This window comes from Epinephelus lanceolatus, chromosome 5, assembly GCF_041903045.1.
Source record: "Epinephelus lanceolatus isolate andai-2023 chromosome 5, ASM4190304v1, whole genome shotgun sequence".
Taxonomy (NCBI): domain Eukaryota; kingdom Metazoa; phylum Chordata; class Actinopteri; order Perciformes; family Serranidae; genus Epinephelus; species Epinephelus lanceolatus.
Genome location: NC_135738.1, coordinates 20,007,424 through 20,023,632, shown reverse-complemented (window position 1 = coordinate 20,023,632; position 16,209 = coordinate 20,007,424). Strand labels below are relative to the sequence as shown.

At 38.4% G+C, this 16,209-nt stretch overlaps 1 protein-coding gene across 1 annotated transcript; it reads left to right on the top strand.

Moving 5' to 3' along the window:
* The first annotated feature begins 4,615 nt into the window (after positions 1-4,615).
* Positions 4,616-14,937, top strand: pnpla2 (patatin-like phospholipase domain containing 2). The gene is made up of 9 exons (XM_033635837.2): positions 4,616-4,943; positions 6,296-6,528; positions 7,318-7,383; positions 8,496-8,705; positions 8,818-8,878; positions 9,241-9,456; positions 10,241-10,373; positions 10,592-10,714; positions 13,584-14,937. The coding sequence occupies exons 1-9, from the start codon at positions 4,757-4,759 to the stop codon at positions 13,900-13,902; spliced, it is 1,548 nt and encodes a 515-aa protein (XP_033491728.2). The 5' UTR covers positions 4,616-4,756; the 3' UTR covers positions 13,903-14,937.
* The last annotated feature ends 1,272 nt before the right edge of the window (positions 14,938-16,209 follow it).

Below are 16,209 nucleotides of genomic sequence, written 5' to 3'. Positions count from 1 at the left end.
GTCGTCACAGTCGCGCGTTCGTTTTACTGTACATTGTCTACCGACGGTTGACAGGGGCATCTGCATGGATCTAAACTTAAGGAGCCCCGCCCTTCCAGTTGTTGTTGTGTATAAAACAAGCGCCTTGATGCTTGCACCGCCAAAGTTTCAACTCAGGGCGGGACAGGCTGACAACGTGTGCACTCGCTGTTGGTTCCTGCTCGGCCAGCGGGCGGCGCTGCTTAGTCTGATGTGTTAGGTGAGTAAATTATATATGAACACATGACACATGGTTCAAGTTCTAATAATTCTAATTATATTAAATTAAAATGTTTAAAGCGTCTGATAAAAGCAGTTATGGTAATAGTGTTTGATATGTTTTCTTTGATGATGCATGGGTCCATTTATCATGAGTTATATGTTGAGTTTTACAGCCAGTAATTCATCCTACACAAAAATGATTATTTTTTTAAATATCAAATAATAAAAATAAAAAATGATAGTAATAATAATAATAATAATGATAATAATAATAATAACAACAACAATAATAATGATAATAATAATAATAATAATAATAATAATAATAATAATAATAATGATAATAATAATAATAATGATAATACAAAAAATACAAAAGCATCTTAAAAACGAATTGTGCAAATCCATTGGAATAATTAAATATTCAATTATTATTTATGTATTTAAGATGGGATTCAAGTCAAGTCATTATGAAAAAAATATATATTTACAATGGCTGCCTGGCAAAAGATAAAGCCTCTTGGGGGAAGGGGTAGGGACACAAAAGAAATGAAGAAATCAATTTTTTATTTTTATTTTATTTTCTATTTGTTTTCTTTAGTCTTATGATTAATTGGAATTTAGGCAAGGTACATTTATTTATTGCACATTTCAGCAACAAGGCAACTGAAATTGCTCTACATGAAACATCAAAATCATCAAGACATACTGCAAAAAATAAAAGGACATTTAAAAACAATTCAGAAGAAGTAGAGAATAGAAATTAATAAGTTAAAATATATAATACAAGAATAAAAGTTACGGTGCAATTAAAATCAATAAACAAAACTGAATAACAAAAGTTATAGTGCAATTAAAATCAATAAAAAACTGAATAACAACAGTAATAGTGAAATTAAAATCAATAAAAAAACTGAATAACAAAAGTTATGGTGCAATTAAAATCAATAAAAATATGTGATTAATAAAAGTTACATTGTAGTAAAAAAAATTGAATAATAAAATTTACAGCGCAGTGTAAGAAATTAATAACTATTTAATTTAATAAAAGGCAGCGACAAATAGAAAAATCTTCAACCTTGATTTAAAAGAACTCAGAGTAGGCTGAAGTAAGATTTAACACATTTGTCTGTTTTAAAAATATATATATCAGCTGTGGTAGACTGAGTTTGTAAACTGTATTCAAGTAAGTTTAAAGTGACCTACTGCTATATAATTTTGTTTGAATTATCATTCTCTTCACAGGGCTACACATGTTGTTTTTATCTAATGACCCATCTGTGACCCATCAGTAGGTACAAATTGCTCAGCATGTTGGCAAATAAATTGTGTCAAAAGTCACATTTACTTATGTGGAAAAGAATTTGTTAGATTCAGATAAGCGGTGCCAAAGGGAGACAGTGGTTCACAAACCTCCCAGTGCGGCTGTCATCATCTGTTCAGACATATGCATTTTGAATCACTCTTCTTGGAGCTCAGCCAGAATGACTTGTCTTCTGGTGCATCCAAGGGACACCTTGTCCATGTTCACAATGTGAATCCTTTTTGTTTGTTTGTTCCTATTAAATAAATCGTAACTCTACAAATGTGTTAACTTTAACATAACATTTAAAAACAGGTCAGAATGGTTTATTATTTTCAATAGTTTATGTACTCTCTTTTTAATTTTTTAGTCTATTTATTTATTAATTTAAAGGATCCCCAATGATACCAATGGCACCAGGTGGGGTCAGAAGAACTGCCCACCCAACCTTCCCTGTGAACGTGAGACTTTTGGGGCCCTGTGTCAGGCGCCCCCCCAAGCTCTGACTGGTAGTAGTCACAGTTGATAGAGTAGGAATATTTTTTTAAGAAGAAGAACCCGAGCTGACGATGGTTTCACGATGGTTTCACAACAAGATATATTCTCGAAGGAATCATGCCCCAAACAGAACTGGATCACTGCCCATCAAGATAAACTGTTGGCAGCCTGATTCTACGAATAGTTTGTTGGAGGACGTTTTCCAGAAAAACATTTCATTGTTATTGTTGAAAGTACTTAAAATGCAAGTGATCTGGGATTTCATTACTATTTCTTGGGACACCCTACTACCATTTTCTGTTTTGTAAGAAGGACATCGCAAACAAAACAAATTGTACATTGTTATTATTAGTACACGTTTCTCAAACCAAGGCAGTTATCATAATATATATTTGGGGGGACACCCCAACCCCAATATACAGATTAAAAAAATATAAATTTACTCTGCTGCAACAGGCAAACAAGCACTGCTGTCTGAAATAATCATTAGTGCAACTACAGTTATCCGTCCATCCATTCTCATCTGCTTATCCGGGGCCAGATCGCGGGGGCAGCAGGCCAAGCAAAGCACCCCAGACATCCCTCTCCCCAGCAATGCTTTCCAGCTCCTCCTGGGGGACCCCAAGGGTTTCCAGGCCAGATGAGCTTCTGGGTCTGCCCCGGAAACTCCTACCAGTGGGATGCGCCCTGAAACACCTCTAATGGGAGGTGCCCAGGAGGCATCCTGATCGGATGCCCAAACCACCTCAGCTGACCCCTTTCGACACAAAGGAGATGGGTTCTACTCCGAACTCCCTTGGGATGTCTGAGCTCCTTACCCTATCTCTAAGGCTGAGCCCAACCACCCCAAAAAGGAAACTCATTTTGGCCACTTGTATCCACAATCTCAATCTTTGAGGCAGTAACTCTCCCCAAACTGTAGGGGGCAATCCACCGGTTTCTGCCAGAGAATCATGGACTCAGATTTGGAGGTGATGACTCTCATTCCAACCGCTTCATACTCGGCTGCAAACTGCCCCAGTGCATGCAGGAGGTCACAGTGTGATGAAGCCAACAGAACCACATCATCTGTGAAAAGTAGAGATGCAATTCTGAGGTCCCCAAACCAGACCTCTTCCCCCCGGCTATGCCTCAAGATCCTGACCATGAATATCGCAAACAGGATTGCTGACAAGGGGCAACCCTGGCGGAGGCCAACACCCACCGAGAATGTGTTTGACCTTACGCCGAGTATGTGGATGCAACTCTCACTTTGGTCATACAGGGACCGGATGGCTCATAGCAGCACCCCAGTATCCCATAGTCCTGCACTACCCCCCACAAGACTCCAATGAATAAACTTAACAGATTGCCATTATTATTAATATTGGTTCCACAGTTGTGCATGTGGTGGACCCAGTGGAAGCCATTACTCAGCTGCTGTGGGTAGGTATAATCAATATATCTGTACTGATTCTCTATTTCATTACATTCAAATGTGTTAAAAAGTGGAAAACTAGGATGTAATATGAGTGTTATGTAGGCTATATCACTGTCCATTGCCAATTTTATAAAGTGTTAGTATCATAGTATAGTTTGTCATAAAAAAAGTGTGAGTGTACATTTTTCCTGCGTGCTGGGCTTTAGTCATATGCTGGCTCCCTAAAATGGCACTAAGTCATCAAAACTTTCAAAACCCCTGATCGAAGATGTTTGTCTCAAAATACTCTAAAATGGCTGCTGTTTAGCTTCTAAAAATGTCTCTTGGAGGGAATTCCCCCCAAAACCCCCTGGAGGGTTGGATTGCAGAGAGTGGCTTGAACATGGCCCCCCATTGATAAATGGGTGATTCCGGCCCTGTCTCAAACCTGAGATGAAGTTACTGCGGGTCCTTTCTTGAAAAAACATTGGCAGTGTTTCTTGTATTGCAAAATTATCAAAAATAAACAAGACCAAACAACCTAAGTGCGCACTGTCAAAGGTTTGCTTTATTGATCGAAACAATAGGCTCATGCACAGTCCAAAATCCATACACATTATCCCTAATGATAACAACTGTTACAAAAGAAAGAACCGATATGACCCAGTTGATATGAACAGACAAAAAATACGAACACATTGAGGATGATACATTTAGAGAGGACAAAACAAAACGCGTTGTTCCGCCTGGGGACAAACATTTGACAGACGTCACAGCGAACTGAGTGCCCGCTCGTTGACTTCACGTGCCACCAGCGGTGTGGATTGTGATTGGTCACTTTCGCAACTATTTCAACTGTGATTGGTTGTTGTGCACTGCGATGTCGATTATGATTGGACAAGCCGGTTAACTCCTCCCAGTACACACGGACAGAGTGAGTGAAATAACAACAACTCCCCGTGTCTCACCATACAACGTTACCACCTATTTAACCAGCTCAGGGCTGGGGTTAATGACACATTTACTGCCTGGATTGAACTACAGCATGAGGTACTTTCAGATAATATAACTTTAACGACGTCACCTACATTGACAAAAGTGACTCCTACCGTTAGCTAGAAGGCTAAAAACAGTTAGCAGACAAACTCCATTTACCTGAAGACAGCATGTAAATAGCAATCAGTAACTAAATGTGAACGTTCAGCTTTAATAGCAGGCTTTTAGTTATTTTGTAGTTCATAAATCTGCGTGTGGACTTTGTCCCGCCGCTCGCCAGCGACTTCCGGCTCACTTGACAGCAGCGGACGGACACCGGCATGTTTCCTCTCGACTCCCCGTGGAACATCTCGTTCGCGGGCTGCGGCTTCCTCGGTATCTACCACGTCGGTGTAGCCAGCTGTCTGCTGGAGCAGGCGCCTTTCCTGGTGCAACATGCCAGGCACATATATGGAGCATCAGCTGGAGCGCTCACTGCCACTGCACTGGTCACTGGAGTCTGTCTTGGTAGGTGTCTTTTAGATATATATTCATTTCCAGGAGATGGAAAGGATGCTGTTATAGACGATAAGAGTGCAAAACTCCAGTAACAAGTGTATAACACTTGTGCTGTAAACTGCTTTAGTTTCCTACAGATGATAAAGATATGTTAAGTACTCATGGTACACTGTAAACATAGTCTGTTACAAGAAAGAGTATTAACGTATATGAGGTATTGCCACCAAATTGTAAAGTATTGGTAGTGCTCATTTTGCAGAATCACCTCTTTTACAGTGATAAAGTCATAGATTGTAGCTACTACAGCAATGGATATGGGCTGGAAAATATGGAGAAAAACAAATAACACAATATTTTTCACCAAATACCTGGATATTGATATTAAATATTAAAGACTGGTTATGAGGGCTTTTACAAAAATGTTAACACAATGAGATTTTTGATCAATAATCATCAGTAATGTGGATATTATGACTAAGTGGGTAAAGGCAAATAATAGAACAGCTAGAACGTACTGGTAGGTTCAGAAAATTACATCACTTTACTGTAATGCAGCCATTAAAAAAAGCAAAAGACAACACATACTATGGTATCCAAAGTTAAGATGACATCTAGTCCAGGATATCAATTTATTATTGATACATAGCCAAGCCCTACAATGCATTATTACTTTTATTTCATTAACATATAGGCAACATTTTAATGTTGTAGCTTGAGGAGGTGGAGCTATTTTTTATGGAGCTAACATTTCTCTTGAGTAGTTTAATATTTAACAGTGTCATGTTTTATCATGTTTATTTGCAAAGCAACAAGTAGCTGCAGCTGTCAGACAAAAGTAGTTGTGTAAATGAGTAAAGTAAAAGGATAACATTGCATAAAATGTAGGCGAAATACTCTTATTTAAAGCACTTCAAAATGAAGTTCCTTTCCAACACTGGTATCTACATTAAGCATTATCAATGGACCAATATGGTATTCTGATTATAACAATGTCAAAATGAATATGCCATACCAATGAAGCCCTTTCCATTCTAATGGTGCTATTCAAAATGATAAACATATTTTCTTATGAAGACTCACTCTTAATTGTCTTACAAGGGGGTAAATGTTCAAGGGAAACATCCTCCTGATTGTTTTGTAAGAAAATAACTGTTGGCTTTTCTGTGAACTTGCTTTTCCAATTATAGTTGAGTACAATATCTAACAAAAAATATACTTAATTGAAGCTGCAGTTGATTAATTTATAATGTAGACAAAGCATAAATAACTTTACTCATCTCAAAACCTCCTACAGGATGAACAAAGTGCTATATTATCTTTATCTAATCATTTACAGTAACGATGTCTTCATGTTTTCTCAGGGGAGGCTGGTGCAAGTATCATCGATGTTGCCAAAGAGGCGAGGAAGCGATTCCTGGGACCCATGCATCCTTCCTTTAACCTGGTGAAGATTGTGCGTCACATGCTGCGGCGCACTCTCCCGGCGGATAGCCACCATCGGGCCTGCGGGCGGTTGGGAATCTCTCTGACCCGAGTGTCAGATGGAGAAAACGTCCTGGTGTTGCACTACAACAACAAGGAGGAGGTGGTGCAGGTGGGGAACGAGTTGGAGAACATTTCTCTCAATATTTTAATGTAAAGTTGGTTGATATTGTTGGAATCAGATGTCAGGATACAGTTGATTTAATATGTATTTTTCCAGGAATGTATTTATTGTTTTGCAGTAATATTGTACGGTACATACAAAAGTTGATTTAATATTTCAACACTGATAATGTGACGGTGTTTTGGGGCCATTTACATGAAGCCACAATTTGAGAAATTATCAGTAATTTGGTTATGATTGTATGATTTTAGAGCTGAATTCATTAGCAAATTGACCAATTAAGTCAGTTATCAAGAGAAAATGCCAAATGCTCTGTTTTCAACTTCTGAAATGTGAGGATTTGCTAATTTTCTCAGTTTTATATCATTTTAAACTGAATGTCTTTGTGTTTTGGACTGTTGGTCGCCACCTTGGGCTCTGGAAAATTATGACATTTTAACTATTTACTCACACTTCTTTGACAAAACAATTAATCAATCAACTGAAAAAATAATCTGCAGATTAATCGATAGTTAAAATAGTTGTGAGTTGTAGCCCTAATGGTAGGCAGTGATTGTTTGTTTGACTCAGCCACAGTAATGTAATATAATTTAACTGTAATGCATTCTTAAGACCAGAAGAAGACAGCATTTGCTGTAAGTTGTATCATGACACTGTGATAACTTGTAATATATATTTTTACACTTTTATACCAATGTCATATATCATTCAGCTGTAATTTCACCTCCAACAATTTGTCAAAAATGTTTTTCTTATGTGATCTCTTTGGTGAACTAGGCATGTGTCTGCAGTGCCTACATCCCAGTGTATTGCGGCATTATTCCTCCGACACTGCAAGGAGTGGTGAGTAGATTCAATATTATTCAGCCTGTGTTCTCTGTCCTTGTGTAGTCCATATCCTGTATTTGTTCTAATGAATATAAATCACCTTAATTACTTTCATGGATTTCAAATTAAGAATTGCACATTCGTTTTTGCTGTTGCAGAGGTGTAATGACCAGTGTAGTCTACCATGCAGCCTGTGCTGTATTTCCTCTCATTGTGTTTTGTTGTTGTTAAATTTAGCACCTTTTTTCTTCTGTAAGTGCCCCCATCGGTGCCCTCCCTTCCTCAAGAATGTGTTTGCCCTGAATGGCATGCGTGTGGAAACAACAATTATAAAATTCCTCAGGAGTTAGTGTTTGTCAGCGATCTCTGAACTAAAAGGGGAAAGCAGAACTTGTATTTTTTTTTCAACTTGGACATGTTTCTAGTGCAAAGGTTTTCTGGGCAATATCATTGCGCAATACCAGCGCTCCCACCCTCCCTCTGTGGCCTTTGTGATGGGTTTTAAGAGCTTACATGTGCCTGTGTGTGTATGTGTGTGTGCATGCAGGGCCAAAATGTGAGAGTGGCAGAGCCAGATGTGACCGCAGTGACTCAGGCTTTAAAGGGACAGTTCAACCCGAAATCAGAAATACATATTTTTCCGCTGACCCGTTGTGCTGTTCATCAGGCTAGATTGTTTTAGTATGAACTGCCAAGTGTTGGAGATTTCAGCCGTAGAGATGTCTGCCTTCTCTCCAATATAAAGGAACTAGATGGCACTCGGTTTGTGGTGCTCAAAGAGACATCTTTACGGCCGATAGGTGAGAGGGAAAATAAGCATTTTCAATTTTAGGGTGAACTGTCCCCTTAAGGGTTTTTTGTCCTCTCCAAATTGTTGTGGCTCCAATTCGAGAAACTGATGTCAGTCTAATCTGTCATGCCTCCCACCTCAAAGTTTAAAAATACCCCAGCTTTCATAAAAACAAACAATAGTCAGTAATGATGTCACTATTATCACATCACATGGGATGATCACTCTGTGGCCAAATAACACTGTGCCATCAGATGACAAACCTTTTGAAGAAATTGTGCAATTCATGATCTGTTTCTCTTTTTTCTGATGCTGATATTTACTGTGTATCATTCAGCGATATGTCGACGGAGGAATCTCTGACAACCTGCCTCAGTACGAGCTGAAAAACACCATCACCGTGTCCCCGTTCTCCGGAGAGAGCGACATCTGCCCCCGAGACACTTCCACCAACATACACGAGCTGCGATTCACCAACACGAGCATCCAGTTCACTCTCACTAACCTCTACAGAGTCTCCAGGGCACTCTTCCCTCCCGACCCAATGGTAGGTCACTTGATTACAGCCTCGCTGATCATAAACACACACATCTACAGATAAAGTGATTGAACGGGAGTGAACTCAATGGACTTGATGTATGTGTTTGTTCTGAGTGCAGGTTATGAAGGCCATGTGTAAACAGGGATATAAAGATGCTCTGCAGTTTTTAAAGAGGAATGGTAAGGAATGGTGATTTATCTTTTTTCCAGCCTGTCACCTACACATGTTATGTTCTGTTTAAAAGAATTGTAATTGGTCAGTAAAACAAGCCTATTTGATTTTTGCCCTCTAGCCTGAACATATTTGTATGCAGAAACGGTATCATGCTGATATGATATCAGCTTCCTGTGACCACGTGTCACCAAATCAATAGACTGCTTGTGACTGAACTATTGTTACTCCTTATAGTTGCTTATTTGTTTATGTTTTCTGGCAGTTTGTAAGCACATAATCAACACTGCATTACAGAAATCACCATTAAAAAATATGCTGATTATTCTAATCTAGTTGAATAATTGAACTAACTGAAAAATTACCTCAGGATTGCTTAACTTCAACGGACCTCTCAGACACAGACCCCTGCCTTCTAGTGGGGAAGAAAATAAGTATTATCATGATGAGGAGGAGGAGGAGGAGGACAATAAAGGCGGTGAGGAGGAGGAACAGCTACAAGTGGAAGAGGCAGCAGTGGTGGTTCCATGCAGTTCCATAACAGATGAGGATATCATTGAGCACCTTCCACCCACCCTGCACAAAGGTAACATATTAGGGAAGCATGAATGAAAGTTATGGCGTCATATCTCATCTATTGTCACTTTCCTGGGAAAATCAGGTATCTTTAAAATGTCAAGAAAAACAGCCCTGCTTTGGCTTTCACATAATCCAGTGGGTTTTAATGAGTATTTATCTTTAGAGGAGGGAGATAATACTCATGTTTAATAATAAGGCCATTAATAAAGTATAAAAAAGTGGTAGGAATGATACGTATTTACTTATTTCTACTCCTTTTCGGACATGAAGTGTCTTGCTTGAGTTAGATAATTCATCATAGTTTAACACCATATCTGCTTGTTCACATGTTTGCAAAGAAATGCAGGTAAAACAGCCAACTGATTTAAAAGTTGTCAGTGTATTAAAATGCAAAGATAATGTTACCAAATCAGTGGCTGCCTGGACATTAGGGATTTGATAAATACATACAGAAATTCAGAAATGGACAATGGTCAGTTCCAGTATAAAGTATAGTCCTTTGAGTCAATGCATTCAGTTTACAGTAGCTGTAATCAGAACAGCACGATCACACAAATGGGTGTTTTGTGAGCGACTTTCCATTGGTTAATAGTTCCCTTTTCAAACATGGATTGGACAAGAGTACCTTGTATATTATATTATGTTCACTGTACTGACATTTTTAGTTAAATATACACATTTTAACACACAGCACGTCTCCTGTTTTGCTCATAACTAGTGCTACATAAAGCAGGTTAATGCTATGAATATTCTGTGGTTACCATTGTGGTTCTCTTTGCCTCCCTCTGCAGCTCTAGTGGAGGCCTGCATGGAGAGGAGGAGCCTGAGGCGGTCGCTAAGCAACCTCCTTCCTGTCAGGATGGCCTCAGCCATGATGCTCCCCTACACGCTCCCCGTGGAGTCTGCTATGTCCTTGACTCTCAGGTACCGTAGGACTTAATTACATCTGATCCCATTCCCTCATTAATTGATGCACACTCAGAGTAATACTACAGCACACCACAGAACTACTACTGTATGTCTACTGGGGTCTTACGTGTGTGTCATTTTATTTTTTGTAACAGTAACACTGTTAAACATTAAAATGAAGGACCAGCCCTCTGTTGTGCCAATCGATTAACACTGACATATCTTGTGTGTAGGCTTCTGGAGTGGCTGCCAGATGTGCAAGAAGATGTGGGATGGATTCGGGAGCAGTTACTAAAAGTTGCGCAGCATGTTCTTAACCAGGCCTCCAAAAGCATTTCCCAGCATGTATCTGCCAGGTAGGTGACTTTACAGCAGAGATAAACCTGTTTACAGCCTGGTACATGGTTTTGGTGCCATAGCTAATTTTCCTTAGTGGCTCCCTTAGTCAGTAGTTTTAATGTTTGGGCTGATTGGTGTATTATCACCTTTACGACTGAAGCAAGCAGACACAGAGCAACATTATCATTCATTTGGAGACTCATTTCTGTCCACCCATTGAATGTCAGTCCAATTTAAACTCTTTTTTTGGCTCTGTTTTTGGTCTCTACCAACTCCAGAGCAAAATATCTGTGGCAGGTTGTACCAAAAACCTTAAGTTAAGACTTTCCTTAAGGTCTGAGTTAAGGTTTCCTTTAAATAAAAGCAGTTGCACAAAACACCCTTAATTCTTCTCCTTCTCTGTTTCCTTAAAGTGTTCACTTAAGCATTAAGATTTTCTCCTTCTCTTAGTCTTACACTTAGGGGATCCCTTAAAGCTAGTTAAACCTTTGTGCAAAAGAGCTTGGCAACCAAAGTAAGGATAAACTTACAGTACCTCTTACTCTATCTTAATGTAACTTTGTGAGGAAGTATCCAGTAGATTATAGTAGTTGTCTCTGTTCATTATTTACATGTTTTATATGCTCTTTACGTTAAATTTGGAATTATTTAATATGGCGCTCCTTACATGCAGGTAGACTTATAATTAAGTTTGATGGAGTGATGAATATAAGATGTGAGGTGCCACTAGTGTTGTCGATGTTCAGTTGTCCTGCGTTCTTTTTCGGACATTAAAGTTACACAGAGAAGCCGTCCCTGTGCTCTTACTTCACCCACAGCCCTTTGGTAGTTAATTCAGTAACTAGTAAGTTTATGGTAAGACAGTAGAGAGAAACCTGCCTTACGTACATCATTAGATTTTATTGCATTATCCTCCCACATTTATTGTTTTCTGTTTGCTGTTATTTGTGGATCACATTTACTTTTTACTGTTTGACCAGAAGTAAGACATTTTCCTCCTCTAAACAGTTTTCTTTTCTTGTCCTCTTTTCTTCACTGTTCATAGAATATGTGAGACAGTAACAGATGAGGCATTAACAGGTATCACTAGTGCTTGTGCAAGCAAACAATCTCCATGAAAATTGCATAACTTTGAGGTTGTAATTTTTTTTAATGCTGCAGATAACTCTTTAAAGGGATTCTGTGCAACACCCTTAAGTAAGTCCCTCAGCTAGGAGGAAATTAGCCTTAAGTGTAATAATTTAGTAGAAAACTTAAGATGCAACTGACCACTGGTTCTTAGGTTGCTTAAGGCTCCATTGTGTTCAGCTAGTTGCTAACTTTGTCTGTGTGCCTTTTTGATGCTGAGCAGGTAGTGTAGAGTGGGTTTCACTGAAACAGCTGCCTGCTGCGGCTGAAAACAACACTATGAGAGTGAATCAAAACAGTAGTGTGTGGGCGGACAGCTAAACAATGAGCTCAAACTAACCATAAAGCTTTCGAAAGCCGAGGGGAGCTGCAGATTCTCATCATCACTTGATACATATAGTTCAATCAGGAGAGACAGAAGAAAGAAGTAAAGATAATATTTAATACAGAATATGAGTGTGCAGATTAACAGATGATTTGTGCTGAGTAAGATTTAACTTTGGCACTTAGACACCAGAGTGAGATATTTTGTGATTAAGAGACATCTGAGTGGCAGTAAAAGAAATCCCTCAATCAGATCTCCCCCCAATTAGATCTGCTACATTCCTAAATCAACTGTCAGGCAATTTCAAATGTGGAGCCTGTGCACAATGTAACTTCACCAATAAATGTGACTCTTTCTACCATCCTACTACTGGACAAAAGTTTAAGATCAGGGGCACGATTACATGTAAAACAACACATGTGGTGTACATGATTAAATGCCCATGTTCTCTAGCCTATGTTGGTATGACGACAAGAGCACTTAAAACTAGAATAAGTGAACACAGAAGTGATATCCAGACAGGAGATATGAGAAAGCCAGTGGCAGCACATTTTAAACAAATGAGCCATAATGTCTCTATGCTGAGGTACATTGGTATTGAAAGATTGGAATATCCACGAAGAGGGGGGGATCGGACCAGACTACTACAACAAAGGGAAACATTCTGGATCCATAAATTAAAGACACTCCAACCCCATGGGATGCATTTGGACTTTGATATTAGACCATTTTTGTAAATAATACGTATGTATATATTTTTTCTTTTTATAAATGGTTTTTATAAATGGTTTTTCATAAGTGTATTAATTGAATCTGTGAAAAACATGATAAAATGCATCTGTGATTGATTGATTGAGAAATAATATTATTCCTATATGTATTTTGTAGGTCTCCAGATAGCCTCACTCTTATTGGAGGACATGCTCTAAAAAATAGAGGGACTGCCCTTTACTCTGTAAGCCTGATGAAGCCTCCTACATGAAGCGAAACGTTGCTTATTTGTTTGGTGTGGGAATAAAGCACGGGAGCAGCAATACATCATGTGCGACAAATCCTGATTTCTCAAGTAAAAGAAATCGCCCCATGCAGTCCAGACACTGGTGGTGGTGGTGGCTGATGACTCTGAGGCTGCTGACTGCCAAAGTGTATGAGGCTGATGAATCTGTAAAGACTAGATGGTGATGAGGAGGTGGAGGGCGCATGACAGCAGCAAGAAAGAACTACAGCAGAAAAGAACCATATTTAGAATGAGGAGCAGTGAGATGATAGGCTGACAGAGAAGGTGTGTCGTAGTGCTATTGGTTGATTGTGTATCAGCTGATGACTCAATTGACCTACCCAGATAATGACATGGAGAGACAGTGAGTGAGCATATGTGCAAGGAGTGAATTGCAGGGTGAGAAAGAACTCATCTTTAACACTTCTTATTCTAGGCTTTCCTGGCAGCTGGAGCTCCACCACTCCCAGTCCCTCCCATCCCAGCTCAGCTCCGCCAACCTGTTTCCCAGCTGGGTGAATGGAGGCAGCTCTTCGGTCCTGGATGCCTTCATGCGTCTCGACCATTACAAGAGACAGCTGCTGTCTGGAGTGCTCTGTGTTAACATGGACCTGCAAAGCTCCTTCAACACTGGACCGATGTTGCCAGATAAGAGCCTTCCCGCCCTCCCCTTCGATGAAGGTCTCGTAATGAACATAGATTCTGCTGATATTCCACCTGCTGCCAACTCTGAGAAAACCATCAGCGGCTCATAAGAGCTCCTGGAGGGTTTCTGGTGAAGATGGAAGTGGCACTGAGGTTCAGACTTACTAACTCTAGGTCCAAAACATTTGAACAGTATTTGCATCAGATTTTAATATCTGTTTACACGCTGATATTTAGATACTTTTAAGATGCCAAAGCCATTTGTAATCTAATCAGCCCCTTTGTGTAGTGTTTGAAAATGGTAATAATTTACCATGTTAATATTTTACGTGTATTAAATACGTTCGTGACACTAAAGAGTCTTTAGCTACAGTATAATCTGGCAACCTGTAGACACAGTGTGTCTGTTGTGTCTACAGAAGTGCCTTTAAACTTAGCACATGCGCTCAAACATGTACAAGCTTGAATTACAGGACGTTACTAACAAAAATGCACACTAGAAATAGCATTGTTAAAATAAGAGACTGTTTATGCTTTAGTGGAATGTAGACAGACCAGTAGTTAAACACAACAGTGTTCCTCCTGCGTCCGGTTATGAGCTCCAAGTCGCCTCTGACCAACAGTGGATGCATCGATCTGTTTGTTACATGTAGTTACTCCATGATGCAAGTATCAATGCAGTATTGTAAAAAAAAAACATTGTCTTTGGTTTGTGTGAATGTCCTTGTTTTATGTCTTTATAATTATTTATATGAAAATGTGTAACACTTCTCTGCTCTGTTTTACCAATCATGGAAACTTGATTTACTTACATGTAAATTACAGCTTTTTAAGATTTAATTTAAATCTATGTTGTATTTCTGCTCAAAATCAAAATCTTTTGATTTTATATTACAAATTTTACATTTTGCACATACAATCAAAAATGTATTTTTTTAATTAATCAAAGAATCACTTTAATCTAAATTGCACTTTTTCATTTAATACCACTTGACTGAATGCTTTTCTTGTACTGTGTACAACAAGAAATTCTGTTGTGCCTTAAACTTTAATGAAATAATTGCCAAGTGAATTAAACATTGTCAGAATGTTACAAGGAATACTATTTAAGTGATCATTAAATAACTGGTGTTGTTTGACATTGACTTCTCCCCATGAGTGTTTTGTCATTGCTGTGAATACTCAGAGTTGAGTTGAACAACAGTGATCCTCACATTACCCAGAAAAGCTCTGACTTACAATGAATGCGTACACAGACCAGGGAACAGTACACACGCCGTAACAGTAACCAAACAGTGAATCAGGCACCTGACATCCAGCAACATGACAAATAATCACAGCAATAATCTTTTATGCACTGCATGACAGTCTAAAGGGAAAAGGGAAACAGAAAGTGTGTAATCTGAAAATTGGCAAGACAGGTTAATTTTTTTTATTAGTCCCAGGTTCATTTTGCCATTATATGACCCAAAATTGAATTTTATGCTATGTTATTTCATTAATTAAATCCTCCTTAGAAAAATTAGGAACTGTGATGATAAAATCCACTAATATAATAATAACAGTAGTTATTCTGGTATTGTGAATATAGTAAAATATGTTGGAAAGGTGTATAAATAAAAGATGAGATAAGATTTGCCTTTATTGACTCAAAGACTCAGAGGGCAAAGTCAGTAGTTGCAGCAGCACAAGGATAGAAATGAACATAGATAAACAAATACATTCAAAAAATAAAGGTATATAACACAAAAAAATAAAAAAATATACAAAATATGAATAGAAGTTACAAGAACAATTAAAGACAAAAATTACAGGGTAAAAGTGACAGTGATGTGAGCATTAACAACAGAGTCAGCAGTATAATACTCACTGTTTCTCAGTAATAATAAGAATTACAATACAAATATAATACATTATATAATGTAATAAAACAATGTAACATTAACATGATATGGAGTAGTATAGTAGAGTATAATATAGTATGGGGTATAATGTAAAGTATAAAGTGCAATGTAGTGATACAGTAACCTGTAACATAGGCTAATTGTGCAGCAATACATAAGTTACATACATAAATACATACTTTTTTATATTATAATAAGGTTCAAGGTTCAGTTTATTGTCATTATCACATTAAAAACATGAGGGTATGAGCGTTAAGGGGCATAAATTTTGACCTCAACTAATAAATCAAGATACATGATATAGTAATAAATGCTGCTAAATAAAAATGATTAACTAGAGACAGTTAACGGTGGCCGTACTGTCAGGAGTAGAGGCGCATATCGGGAATCCCCTCATCCTGCTCACACATCATAACTAACTCATCATCACACACCGTCTTATCAGCTGTGGTCTGTTGCGCAAGCTGTTTAACCGGGTGTCCTTGATAAGCTCGGGGAATCTTGGCATCAAAC